We start from the raw sequence: 14,491 nt of genomic DNA on the forward strand, positions 1-14,491 counted from the left end.
GAAGTAGTGGCATCATATTTATTTTATTATTTATATATATTTTAAAGCTTTATAAACCCTTCCCACTCTTCTATAAACCTTTTCCACACTCTTATTAACCTTTCCCACACACTTATAAACACTGAGCCAATCAGCGCCCAGGATAGAGAACACAGCGCTATGGTTGGTCAACTTTCATTCTATCAGCCAATAGTGTGCTGCAATACAGAATTAGCGATATATATAAATTTTAATATCTGAGATACAGTGAAGTGGGGAAAAGCGAACCACAATATATCTGAGGAACAATTGGATAAGACACTGTCTACTTATGATGTAATAATATGTTTTACGGTGATCCATGTGTGCATCTTATCTCTCCCACCAAATATTATTCAGTGGATTGGTGGGACCATGTCTTATCTAAACTTGGGACCTCTCCCAGCAGTATTTTGTCTCTTAACATACTATTCTACACTCAGTAGGTGCTTAATAAATGTTTATCGAATTGTAATTTATATTTTTGTAATTTATATTACATTATTATTGAATCATAATTATATTATAATAGATCATACTTATAATAACATAATTATATTGATCTATATAACATGTTAGTAATATATTGATATTATATAGACATATATAATTATAAGTAATATATAGTTATGATATAGCTAATAATTAAGATAATTATCTAACAATTATAATCATATATAATATAGTTATCTACTATCATTATAATACTGTAATTGCAGTTGTATTCTAATTTGAATGACAATTTATATTATACATTTATGTCTGTGCCATGTTCTCCCTGTCAGCTTCCCAGAGATAGGGATGATATCTTCTTATCTTTGGGTTTCTCCTCACCTAGTGCCCAGAATAGAGTTCTAAACAGTCAGTGCACAGAAAATGTTTGCCCACTGGGAGGGGGTGGGGGAAAGGAATTCCTGGCTGAAAAATACCTAACCATGAAGAATCAATCAAGCAATCAATCTACAGGCATTAATTCAGTGCCTAATATGTGCCAGGCCCTATGCTAGGCGCTGGACAGAAGTGAAACAGTTCCTGTCTCCAAGGAGCTTACATTTCTTGGGGGGAGGTGAACAGGGATTATATGTATGTATATAAGTGAATATATAAAATACATTTTTTGAGGAAAGGCCCCAGCAGCTGAGGGGTAATTAGGAAAGGTCTCACATAGAATTGAGTGGAGGAGGGGCAACAAGGTGGCTCAAGGGATTGAGAACCAGGCATAGAGACGGGAGGTCCTAGGTTTGAATTTGACCTCAGACACTTCCTAGTTGTGTGACCCTGGGCAAGTCACTTAGCCCTTACTGCTCTTCTGTCTTGGAATACACAGTATGCATTCTAAGATGGAAGGTAAGGGTTTAAAAAAAATAATTTGGAGGAGCTTGGCTCCATAGGACACTAAATTATAGGAATATTTCAGAGCTATGGAAAGGTAGAAAGAGTCCATAAGAGAGAGGATGGAGGGTTCTACTAAAGGACCACTATGAAATTTACCCCCAAGGCCTTCACTGCCTTAGAGGGAGGGGGTCCTTTACTTTTCTCTGTCTCTCAGAACAGAGCTAAAGAATAGCCCCCAAGAGGCACACAGCTTCTTTCTAGTCCAGTGCCTGAAAATTTCCTAAAAAGAGGAAAAAGGAAGGAAGCTAGGAAGGAAGGAAGGAAGGAAGGAAGGAAGGAAGGAAGGAAGGAAGGAAGGAAGGAAGGAAAGAAGGAAGGAAGGAAGGGAGGAGTATGCTGTGGATGAAGATTACCCTAGTGCCTCACACCCTGAGCTCAGAGAGGGGAGGTCTCGTCTGCACGGTCACTGTCCACCCAAGCCTGAGCTCCAGAGTCCATCCCTGACAATGGGAGGCCACTCAGACAGGATAGACATACAACAGTGGATCAGATCAGATGCTGAGCTTGCAGCCTGAGGGGCTGAGATGTGCTCTCCCAGGAGGTCCTGATTCTCATCTCTCCCCAAGGCCACACTAATATTAATCTTCCCAGGGCAGCTTAATCCTGGGATTCCCCCTCCTCATGCTACAGATTCCCAAACACCTTCCCCTCAGCGAGATCCAGCCTTCTTGCTTCCTGGAGGACTCCTGGGCCTGAGCTCACTTGGAGAGTCTTTACCTGCAGGTGATGGCCAGGGAATCCTGGGCTTCAATGATGTATTCTTCCTCTGTGATGTTCAGGGTCGGAGGAGTCATAGAATAGGTGCTGACGAGGCCTGGGGGTAGGGGGAGAACAGAGAAAGGTAGGGTCAGCTTTAGGCTCAGACTAGGAGAGCCTAAATTTGTGGATTGACATCTGGAAGAATCCAGAAGATCTTTTGGTCCAGAGATGTCTGCTATGTGGCCTGCCCACAACATTCCCAAATGTGGCTTGAATTAAAGATATTTTAATTAAAGATTAATAAAATAAAATTTTAAAATGAGTAAAATAAAAATTAAAGATTAAAATATAACTGATATTTAACAAATTAAAAATATAATAACACATTAATAATATTAACTTTTAAAACTAAATCAAGGGGGCAGCTAAGTGGCTCAATGGATAGAGAGCCAGACTTACAGGAGGTTTTATGTTCAATATTTCTGAGCTGTGTTACCCTGTGCAAGTCACTTAACCCCCATTGCCTAGCCCTTAACTTATCTTCTGTCTTGGAACCAATACACAGTATTGATCCTAAGACAGAAGGTAAGGGTTTTAAAAATATAAATTTAAATCAATATGTGGACCACAGAGATACTTATGGTTTTTTAAAGCCTAAACTCCAAATCATATACCCATATATGTATGTGATAAGTGATGTCATATGTTTTTCTTTTGCATTTCTATTCCCATAATTCTTTCTCTCAGTGTGGTTGCATTCTTTCCCACAAGTGCTGTAGGAGTGTCCTGGCTTGTTACATTGCTACTAGTAGCAAAGTCCATTACATTGGATTGTTCCACAATGTTTACATTCTGTGTACAATGTTCTTCTGGTTCTGCTCATTTCATTCTGCATCAGTTCATTAAGGTTCTCCCAGTTCATATGGAATTCCTCCAGATTATCATTCCTTATAGCTGGACAAATTGTGGTATCTGTTGGAGATGGAATATCCATCTCCAACAGATACCACAATTTGTCCAGCCATTCCCCAATCCATAGACACACCCCCATTTTCCATTTTTTTGCCACTACAAAGAGTACAAGTCTTTTTTCTTTTGTACAAGTCTTTTTCCTTATTATCTCTTTGGGGTACAGTCCCAGCAGTGGTATGGCTGGATCAAAGGGCAGGCATTCTTTTAGCGCTCTTTGGGCATAGTTCCTAATTGCCTTCCGGAATGGTTGGATCATTTCACAACTCCAACAGCAATGCATTAGTGTCCTAATTTTGCTACACCCCCTTCATTTTCTTCTTAAAGATGAAAAAAACAATGTGAAAGAGTGACTTGTTGAAGGTTATATGGTATCTGGTTCAGATTTCAAACCCAGGTCTTCCTGACTCACAATTTCAGCTTTCTCCACTTCTCACTGTCTTTCTAGTCTGCTCACTAAATAGACTGACTTGTGACCCAGTCACAGATTGACCCTACACTCCAATTACAAAATGGAATCCTGGACCTGCCACATGTTGACTTCTAGACATTATCCTGCCTCCTCTGGAGCTCTAGGCACTAGAAAGTAATGATAATGAAAATGAAGATGAGTGACTGACACCTATAAGCACAGACAGATTATGTCCAGCCCTGAGGTAGGATGGGGGCAGGCCTGTGGGATGCAGAAATGGAGGAAAGGGTTCATGTCACCTCTCAGTGGCACTCCCAGGTCAGCAGGTACTGATGGAGAGACAGCACAATATTGACATTTAGAACTCTGCTACAGTTAGCCTCAGTTACTGCCATCAGAAAGAGGCAGCTGTTATCTCATCAGGACACCTGACCACTGCATGCGTTACCTTTCTGCTTTTCCTAAGTCCCTTGATGTGCCCCATCTTTCCCCACCCTCAGAATTGGACTTTCATAGGTCTTGATCAATGACACATGAAGAAACCAGTGGAAATGCGCGTTGGCTATTGAGGGTGGGGGTGTGGGGGGGAGAGAACAAGAACATGAATCATGTAACCACAGAAAAAAATTTTTCTAAAAAAAAAAGAATTAAGACTTTCAGAATTAGATGAGAACTTTCTAGTTCATATTCATTTATCCATCCATCCTTCATTCCATCATTCCTCCTTCATTTCATCCTTCCTTCCTCCCTCCCTCCCTTTGTTCCATTCTTCCTTCCTTCCTTCCTTCCTTCCTTCCTTCCTTCCTTCCTTCCTTCTTCCTTCTCTATCTCTCATTTATTCCCTTCTTCTTTCCCTCTCCCTTTTTTCTTTCTCTTCCCTCATATCTCACACACGTCCCCTCCCTACTCCAATTTTTATCTCTCCTTGTCTATTTATTCTTTCCTCTCTGCCTCTGCTAACAAATATGTTCAAGTTTTCCTTATTCTAAGAAGCCTTTGCTTTCCTTCCATTTACCTCTTCTTTTCTTGTTCTTACTTTCCATCTTAGTATCAATACTGAGTACTGGCTTCAATGCAGAGGAATAGTAAAGGTTAGGCCAGTGGTTCCCAAACTTTTTTGGCCTACCACCCCCTTTCCAGAAAAAATATTACTTAGCACCCCTGGAAATTAATTTTTTTAAATTTTAATAGCAATTAATAGGAAAGATAAATGCATCTGTGGCCATCACTGCTCCCCTGGATCGCTGCAGCACCCACCAGGGGGTGGTGGCGCCCACTTTGGGAATCACTGGGTTAGGCAATGAGAATCAAGTGACTACCTAGAGTCACACAGCTAGGAAGTGTCTGAGACCAGATTGGAACTCAGGATCTCCTGACCCCAGGCCTGGAGCTCTATCCACAGTAGTACCCAGCTTCTCCTTACTGCTAAATTTCAAAAAGCAATTGCCTAAACTCTTATACCACCATCATTTCACTCCTCAGTTCTCTGCAATCTGTATTCCATTCAAACACTTTACTAAAACATTCTTTTTTTTAAACCCTTAGCTTCTGTCTTAGAATCAGTACTGTGTATTGGTTCCAAAGCAGAAGAGCATTAAGGGTTAGGCAATGGGGGTTAAGTGACTTGCCCAGGGTACCACAGGTAGAAAGTGCCTGAGGCCAGATTTTAACCTAGAACCTCCTGACTCTCTATTCACTGAGCCACCTAGCTGCCCCTCCTGAAATATTCTTTTTTTTTTTTTCTAAACCCTTAACTTCTGTGTATTGACCTATAGGTGGAAGAGTGGTAAGGGTGGGCAATGGGGGTCAAGTGACTTGCCCAAGGTCACACAGCTGGGAAGTGTCTGAGGCCAGATTTGAACCCAGGACCTCTCGTCTCTAGGCCCGGCTCTCAATCCACTGAGCTACCCAGCTGCCCCCTCCTGAAATATTCTTTTTAAAATTTTTCTAGTTTTTAATTTTAATAATAAGTTTTCCAAAGTCATATGATCCAAATTGTCCCTCTTCCTTCTTCCCTCCCCCTTCCAGGGAAGTTATTCAGTCTGGGTTATACATGTATTACATGCAAAACATTTCCATATTATTCATTTCTGTAAGTGAATAATATTATAAAACCAAAATCCCCAAACATACAATCAATAAGCAAGTGATAAATCATCTGCTCTGAAACATTCTTAAAGGTTACTACTGAGATCTTAAAGCCTCAGTCTGATGGTCTTTTCTCACTCTGATTTTTCTCATTCCTCATTCCTCTTTACCTCTGCAACTTTGGATTATTTTGACTAATACTCTACTGGATTCTCTTCCTTCATTTAGCTTCTGTGACACTGCCAGAAATCTTCTCATCCACAGCCTTCTCTTCTCTGACCACTCTCAGTTTCTTTTGCTGATTCTTCATCCTCTTGCATGAATGATATCCATGGCTGTCTTCTATGCACCTTCCTTTTTTTCTCTGGACTTCTCCTTGAGTCACTACTCATCCTCCATCTCCCATGGCTTCTACTATTCTTTCTTTGGCGATGGCTCTGAAATCTGTAAGTCCAGCCTCCATTTCCCCTGATTTCCAGTCCTCCATCTGTTCTACCTGAGCCTTAAGCTCATTATATCAAAAACTAGACTTGCATTCTTGCCTCTAAACCCATGGCTTCAAAATTGATCACTTAAATGAAATGGATGAATACTGACATGGTAAAGATTTAAAATAATCTATCTCAGAAAAAAATTAAGCTTTAAAGAAACTCTCAAATTGTGCGTGCGTGCGTGCGTGCGTGCGTGTGTGTGTGTGTGTGTGTGTGTGTGTGTGTGAAATCCCAGAATCCAATGGATTTATGAGAGAACAGGAATCCCCCTCATTCTAAGAGAAAAAGAATGGAAAAAACCCAAGAGCTTTTAAATGACAGAGAAGAGATCAGTAGAAAGTTCAAAAAGAGATGTAGACAAATAGATGTAAGGCAGCAGATTAGAATAACCATGTTAAATTTCCATGTACTTTAAAAAAGTATACATAATTAAAGTTCCTAGTATTGTTAAAAAACAAAACAAAACTAGAGGGCAGGGAGGTGGCTCAGTAGATTGAGAGCCAGACTTGGAGATGGGAGGTCCTGGGTTCAAATTTGACCTCAAGACACTTCCTAGCTGTGTTACCCTGGGTAAATCCCCATTGCCTAGCCCTTACTGCTCTTCTGCCTTGGAACTAATATAGAGTATTGATCCCAAGATGGAAGGTAAGAGTAAAAAAAAAAAAAAAAAACCAAACCAAACCAAACTGTCCCTTCTAAATTTCCCACTGCTGTTCATGGTACCAATAACCTTCCTGTCCCTCAAGTTCAAGATCTTCAAGTTCTCTTTGACTCCTCCCTCTTCTTCACCTTCCACATCCAATCAATTAGCAAATCCAATCCAGCTCCTCCACCTGTTCCTTTCAGTCCATTCATATGGCTGTATCCTACTAGTTCAGGCACATTACTTCATGACTAGATTACTGAGTCTCCCTGCCTCCCAACTCTTTTCTCTTCCATTCATCTCTCAAGCAGGATAATCTGTCAGACTAGTCTTCTAAAATGTAGGTGGGGCCACGTCAGTCCTCTGAAGAGGAGGAAGAGATTGGCTGGCTTGCCTTTGGGAAATGGCACAGTTCTTTTAAAGATCAAAACCTTCTTCCTGATACAAAGGTCAATCTTTTTAATTAATAACATTTTAAAGCATCACTGATTGTATGGATACAAAAGAGATGGCACAATCTCTGGAGAATATAAAGTGCAACATTTTAATTTTCTGAATGAAAAACTTTTTCACCCCAAAGACAACGGAGAAGTATAGGGTGGACGTGAATACTTCAGCATATTGGAATGGAAAAACATTTTAATAGTACTTATTGCATGTAGAGCACTATGGCAAGAGCTGGGGATACAAAACAGTAAAATAAGATAGTTTGTGGGAGACAACACGTATATGGAAGATTTAGCTGGGAAGCAGAAAGAAAGTCCTGTGACCCAGGGGGTTTAGCAGAAGGGGCAAAAGTGGAGGTCCAGTGGTCATTAGGAGCAAGCAGCAGGGCTTATGGTAAGGTCTTGTAGTCCTTTCCCTCATGAGAAGGATGGTAGCTGGTGACCTGTCATTGCCAACAAGTTGGTGGTGGTGGTGGTGGTGGGAATAGCATAGAAAATGTCATCAGGGAAATGCCTTACCAGAAAAGGAGGTGAGGCAATTCCACCATAAGAGTGAGGGAAAACCAGTGGATGACTGTGTACGCCACTGGATTCTACACAATGTCAAGAGATCTGGCGGAAAGCACTAGCACATTGGGTGGGCCCCCAGCATCGGATTTATGGGAGGAAATGGACAAGTCACACAGGATGAAAAGGCGTGGATGGATTTCAATTGGCATTGGTAGAAGGATGAGATCACACATCCATTGAAGTTCTGAGGCTCCTTGTCGCCTACACAATCAAATGCCAACTTTTCAGGCTGACATTTAAATCTTTCCACAAACTGGCGCCAATCTACCTTTTGAGCCTTATTTCGTCTTCTTTATGAATTTAACCAAACTGGATTATTGGTTGTTCCTCTAATTTCATTCTTCAAATTATAGATTTGGAGTTGGAAGGAACCTTAGAGGGTGTGGACAAGTGACTGTCTCTTCCTCCCTCAGTGCATTCACTCAGGTTTGTCCCCCAAGCCTAGAACCAACTCCCCTTCCATATCTCTATCTTCCTTCAGAGCTCGTGGCAATCACATTTGCTCTCATTTGAGCCTCTATAGCAGAGGTGTCTAGCTCCCCAGGATGGGCCTGAACCAGATTAAGATGTAACTGGGGAGTATTTAACAAAACAAATAAAAATGTAATAAAACAAAGATAACAAAAATACAATAAAATTCTATTGACAGAAAACTATGTCAATATACAGCCTGCAGAGATCCTTACGTATGGATTAGAGATTCTTTCCTTGCTTCTTTCCTTCCTTCCTCCCTTCCTCCCTTTCTCTCTCTTTCTCTCTTTCTCTCTTTCTCTCTTTCTCTCTTTCTCTCTTCCTTCCTTCCTTCCTTCCTTCCTTCCTTCCTTCCTTCCTTCCTTCCTTCCTTCCTTTCTCTTTTTAAAACCCTTACCTTCCATCTTCGAATCAATACTGTGTATTGGTTCCAAGGCAGAAGAGTGGTAAGGGCTAGGCAATGGGGGTCAAGTGACTTGCCCAGGGTCACACAATCGGGAAGTATCTGAGGCCAGATTTGAACCCAGGACCTCCCATCTTTATCCACTGAGCTACCCAGTTGCCCCCAGAGGACTCATTTCTATTTGAGTTTGACACTATTGCTCTCCAGAAGCCTTCCCAGTTACTAGTGAGCAAAAAAAGATATTACTCTTCTTAAAATTTTTTAAAATCCTTACCTTAGTATCAATTCTAAGACAGAAAAGCAGTAAGGGCTAGGCAATGAGCATTAAGGGACTTGTCCAGGGTCACACAGCTAGGAAGTATCTGAGGTCACATTTGAAGCCAGGTCTTCCTGACTCCAGGCCTGATGCTCTATCTACTGGGCTACCTGGCTACCCTTCCTTCTTAAATTTCTTAGAGCATTTTACTTGGGTTATTTTTGCTTTTTATTTGAAGCCCAAAACTTCTGGAAAAGAGTGAATGCTTAATAAATGCTTGTTGGTTGACTGATTCTCCTTTGTCCTATCATTTTCTATCTTGTATCATCCTTATTTGAATACCTATTATAGCCTTCCTATTAGCCTGTAAGCCCCCTGATCGCAGGGACTACAGAATTTTCCGTCTTTGTTGCCCTACCCCTAGCATAGGATCTTGCAAGCAGAAGGTACTTAAATATTTGAAATGAATTAGTCATCAAGTCCAACATCCTACCCAGTGCAAGCATACCCTTGACATCCTCCATGGAAGAGTAATCTAGCATCAGATTGAATTCTTCCAGAGCCAGAAAACTCACTATTTTTACAAAGCAATCACATCAGTATTGGAAAGCTTTTGCCCTATAAGCAGTGGAAATCTGCCTTTCTACAATTTCTCTCCATGGCCTTAGTTCTGGTGTCTTGGACCAATCATAATACAATAAATTTCTCTTCCACATGAAACCATGGCATTTCCAGAAGAGGAGAAGCGAGGGCAGCCCAAGACTTCCCCATTCCTCCAAACTTTCATCCAGTAGTTACCAGTGAAAGCACCCAGATGTTGGAGAACCTGAAGAAATATTGGGGAGCCTTTGACTCTGTGATATCATAACTGCCCATGCATCCTGGGGAGCTTAATGCCAGAGGGAAAAGCAGATGTGCCAACATATTTACGGCATGATTTTTTTTGTTTTGTTTTTTGTTTTTTAAACCATTAACTTCTGTGTATTGGCTCGTTGGTGGAAGAGCAGTAAGGGCTAGGCAATGGGGGTTGAGTGACTTTCCCAGGGTCACACAGCTGGGAAATGCCTGAGGCCGGATTTGAACCTAGGACCTCCTGTCTCTAGGCCTGACTCTCAATCCACCGAGCTACCCAGCTGTCCCCATGATTTTTTTTCTGGTAGCAGAGAATTGAAAACAAAACCAGTGTCTAAATATTGGGGAAAGGTTGAGCAAACTGGGATATATGAGGGTAGTAGTATTGAGCTACAGGCAATGCTAAGCATGAAGGCTCCAGAGAGACATCTATGAAATGATAAAGAGTGAAGGAAGCAGAACTAAGAGAACCATTTATACAATGCTTACAACAACATTGAAAGACATCAGAAACCTCATCTGTTGGGTGACCAATATTGCCTGGAAATGATTGTTGGTAAAGCCATCTGGGAGAAAGGTGGCAGATCATAGGTTTGCAATGAAGTTCGCCTTGCTACATATGGCCAAGGGGCTGGCTTGTTTTGCATAATTGTGCTTCTTTGGAACAAGAAGATTACTGGGGATAGGGAAGGAGGGATACAGGCAGGGGTGTTCTGGAATCAGTTCATGTAAGTGTCCAAGTGCCAACAGTTCCATTTTCAGTGGGAGCATCTATACCAGTGTTGGTGAAGGTTTTCAAGTTCTCATGCCCAGACTACAATTTCAAGCTGCTTGTGAGCATTACCCCAAAGAGTGGAGGAAGGAAATGCTTGCTTTGGATAGCTGGACAGAGGGGCAGAGCATGCAAAAAAAATGTCCTCGGGTGCTGGGAAGAGGGGAATGGAGCAGCTCCCCGATTGCTGGTTCTGCATGCATGCCAATACTTTGCCAGTGCTGATCTATACTTTGGAAATCAGCAAATGCTACAAATCAAGGCTTGGTTTATTGTTTTGTTGACAGTCAAGATTGAAGAAAGTAATGGAGGATATATTAATAATTCAGATTAAATTTAAAATTGTGTCATGAATACCATTGTTTTTGTTTTTTTTTTCCTGAGAGGTGGTTGTTAAGCATTTACCAGCCAGAGGGGCAGTAATATTGGTAAGGGACTGCACTATATATTTTTTAAAGCATTGATAAATTTTTAAAAAAGGAAATAGTGGAAAGAGGTCTGAGATTTGTACTTGCCTGATGGGAAGTAGTCTCCATCTCTATGACTCCATGGCATTGGCATCACACTGACAGTGACCATTTCTGTGCTCAGTGTGACCCTCAGTGTAGAGAGAATAGGTCTCAAAATATGCCAGTCAAGGTCACGCCAACCTCTTAGAAAATAGCATTTGAAAAGAACAAGTACTGAGAAGACCAGGAACCATTTCCCAATGGAAAAATGGTCAAAGGATATGAACAGGCAGTTTTCAAAGGAAGAAAACCAAGTTATAAACAATCATATGAAAAAATGCTCTTTGAGTTTTGCCTCGCACCTATCAGACTGGCAAAGATGATAAAAGAGGAAAATGACAAATGTTGGAGGGGCTGCGGGAAACCAGGCCATTCGTGTACTGCTGATGGAGCTGGAAATTAGTCCAGTCATTCTGGAAAACGATTTGGAACTATGCCCAGAAGGTTACCAAACTGTGCATATCCTTTGACCTAGCTATTCCACTATTAGGCCTGTACTACAGAGAGATCAAAGAAAGAGGAAAAAGATCTATATGAATAAAAATATTTATAGTAACTCTTTTGGTGGTAGCCCAAAATTGGAAACTAAAGGGGGTACCTTATTGGAGCACAGCTAAACAAGTTATAGTATATGAATATAATGGAATATTGTTGTGTCCTAAGAAATGATGAAATGGACAATTTCAAAGGAAACTGGGAAGACCTCTATGAACTGATGCAGAGTAAAGTGAGCAGAATGAGAACAGTTTATACAATGAAGACAACATTCTATGGACAACTGATTGTGAAAGACTTTTAGAAATCTTATCAATACAAAGATAAATGATGAGTTCAGAAGAATGAGCGCGAAACACGCCACTCATGTTCTGGCAAAGAGGTGAAGAACTTAAAATGCAGAGAGATACATAGCTTTTGGCTCTGGCTAATGTGGGAATTTATTATGCCAGACCATGAGAATATGTATTGTTCTTTTAATTGTTCAATGCATCTGTGTGTGTGTGTATGAGAGAGAGACAGAGACAGAGAGAAGGTGGTTAGTAGAAGAAACAGATTTTAAAAAAGACTTGTAACTTGAAAAATTAAAATAACATATGATTTTTAGAAGTGCAGGTACCAGGGATGGCTAGGCTGGGCTAGGGCTGGGTCCAGCCCGGGCGGGGGGGGGGGTAGATTTTCTCCCCCTGTGGCCCAAGGCTAGTCCCAGCCCCCAGACAGGCCAGTCTTGAATGTGGTACACACATTTCCTTTTTTCCCCCATTGTTTTACCACTTCCTTCCCCAACATGTCTGGGGAATCGACTAATCCCTTAGAAAGTAGCCTTGCTGGGGTGGTCTCTTCTGCCCCTGACAGACACTGGTCCTACTATTTCCCCCCAGCTTTCTGCTCCTGTACCCAGGGATGCCAGATGGGTCAGGAGGGAACTAACGGCTGTAGTGCCTCTGATTGCTGAGCAAGGGTGAGAATCAGGCAAAGGAGGAGCTGGGGAGAGCCCCAGAAAGAGAGAGAATAAGGGACATAGGTGTGAGCATTGGAGTAACTGATTTTATCTGAGGTTGAATCTGTGTGTTCTCATAGGATCATCCATCTAGAGTGGTAGGGAACCTCTGAGGCTAACTAGTCCAACTCCTCCACTGTGCAGATGAGGAAACCGAGGCTCAAAGGGCTTAAGTGATTTGGTCAAGGTCACACAGGTGGTAGGTGGCAGAGATGGAATTTGGACTCAGATCTTCTGACTCCAGAGCTAGTGTTCTTTCTCCTGGACCGTGCTATTTCTCATGAAAGCACAGATGTGTTTGGGAACGTACATATTATTGATGATCCTGTGGCTCTTGAGAACACTGGGTAGGAAGGAAAAGCATAGGTAATAGGTGAAAGAGGTTGAAGAGGTGAGGGAGGGAAAACTATTCTATAGGGAAGAAAGAAGGATGTGAGCTGCAGGCAGAGTGGGTCAGGAGGAGAGGGGCTGAGGGGCTGAGGGGCTGAGGGACCCCCCCCCTTCCTGGTCACTCTTGCTCTCTTTGGAGAAAGACACAACAAAGGGCAACTTTTTTGGGAGCAGAACAAGGGTGAAGTTGAGACATCATGGTGCCCAGGCATAGTGGATGAAGAGTTGGACCTTGGGTCACAAGACCCGAGTTCAAATCTCACCTCTACCACTTACTAGCTATGTGACTCTAGGCAAGCCACTTAATTTCACTGTTAAGTTTCCTCAGTTATAAAATGAGGGAGCTGAGCTAAATGGCTCAGCTCCTCTTCTGCTACTAAATCTGTGTTCTTAGGATACTACCCCCAATGACAGGAAGTCAACTATGCTGACAGCTAGGCAAGTTCTTATCTGGCAAGGCAGACTAGTGTCCCATCCTCAGACTCCTGAAGCTCAGCAGCTCTGTCTTGGCAAAAGAATATATACCTGGGAGCAGCCAGGTAGCACAGTGGATCGAGAGCCAGGCCAGGAGTCAGGAGGACTTGGGTACAAATCTGACCTCAGACATTTCCCAGCTGTGTGACCCTGAGCAAGTCACTTCACCCCCATTGCCTAGGCTTTACCACTCTTCTGCCTTGGAACCAATACATAGTATTGATTCTAAGATGGAAGGAAAGGGTTTTAAAAAAAAGGGGGTGGGGGTGGAATATACAACTGGATAGTCTTTCCAAGGCTAGGGAAGGCAGCCTTTATCAACAACTGGGAATGAGTGCCTGTTTGGCATTAAAACCCCTTTATCCCTACTCTCCAGCCTTATTATACACATTAGTCCCCTTCATGAATTCAGCCAAATTGACCTTCCTGCTGTCACACTCTTTCTGCCTCTCCCTTCCATCTCTGTGTCTTCTCTGACTTTTAGAATCCTATTCCTTGTTCCCTTAAACATTTAACTCCAATACTACTTTCTTTTTTTTTTTTTTTTTAAACTCTTACCTTCCTCTTGGAGTCAATACTGTGTATTGGTTCTATGGCAGAAGAGTGGTAAGGTCTAGGCCAGGGGTCGCAATGTATGGCTCTTTCTGCAGGAGCCATAAAGTCCATTTTTTTTTCAGGCACTGTTACAGGAGCGCATACTGTGAGCACTGTACGGCTCTCACAAAATTACATTTTAAAAAATGTGGCGTTTATGGATCTCACGGCCAAAAAGGTTGCCGACCCCTAGGCTAGGCAATGGGGGTCAAGTGACTTGCCCAGGATCACACAGCTAGGAAGTATCTGAGGTCAAATTTGAACCTAGGACCTCCCATCTCTAGGCCTGACTCTCAATCCACTGAGTTATCCAGCTGCCCCCTCCAATACTACTTTCTAAGGTTTTCCTGATCTTCCCAGTTGCTGGTGCCTTCCCCATCCCATTACCTACTATTTATGTAACACCCCTTTGGAGCACCACCACTCTCCCTCTCCCTCTCCCTCTCCCTCTCCCTCTTCTCCCTCTCCCTCTCCCTCTTCTCCCTCTCTCTCTCTCTCTCTCTCTCTCTCTCTCTCTCTCTCTCTCTCTCTCTCTCTCTCTCTC

General features: G+C 42.2%; 1 protein-coding gene across 1 annotated transcript in view; it reads right to left on the reverse strand.

Moving 5' to 3' along the window:
- FLT4 (fms related receptor tyrosine kinase 4) overlaps positions 1-14,491 on the reverse strand; it is a 185,164-nt gene that overhangs the window by 135,467 nt on the left and 35,206 nt on the right. The window contains exon 3 of the mRNA XM_044659813.1: positions 2,131-2,227. Coding sequence (XP_044515748.1) covers positions 2,131-2,227 — 97 coding nt within the window. The remainder of the gene's footprint in view (positions 1-2,130; positions 2,228-14,491) is intronic.

This window comes from Gracilinanus agilis, chromosome 2 (assembly GCF_016433145.1).
Source record: "Gracilinanus agilis isolate LMUSP501 chromosome 2, AgileGrace, whole genome shotgun sequence".
NCBI classification, from domain to species: domain Eukaryota; kingdom Metazoa; phylum Chordata; class Mammalia; order Didelphimorphia; family Didelphidae; genus Gracilinanus; species Gracilinanus agilis.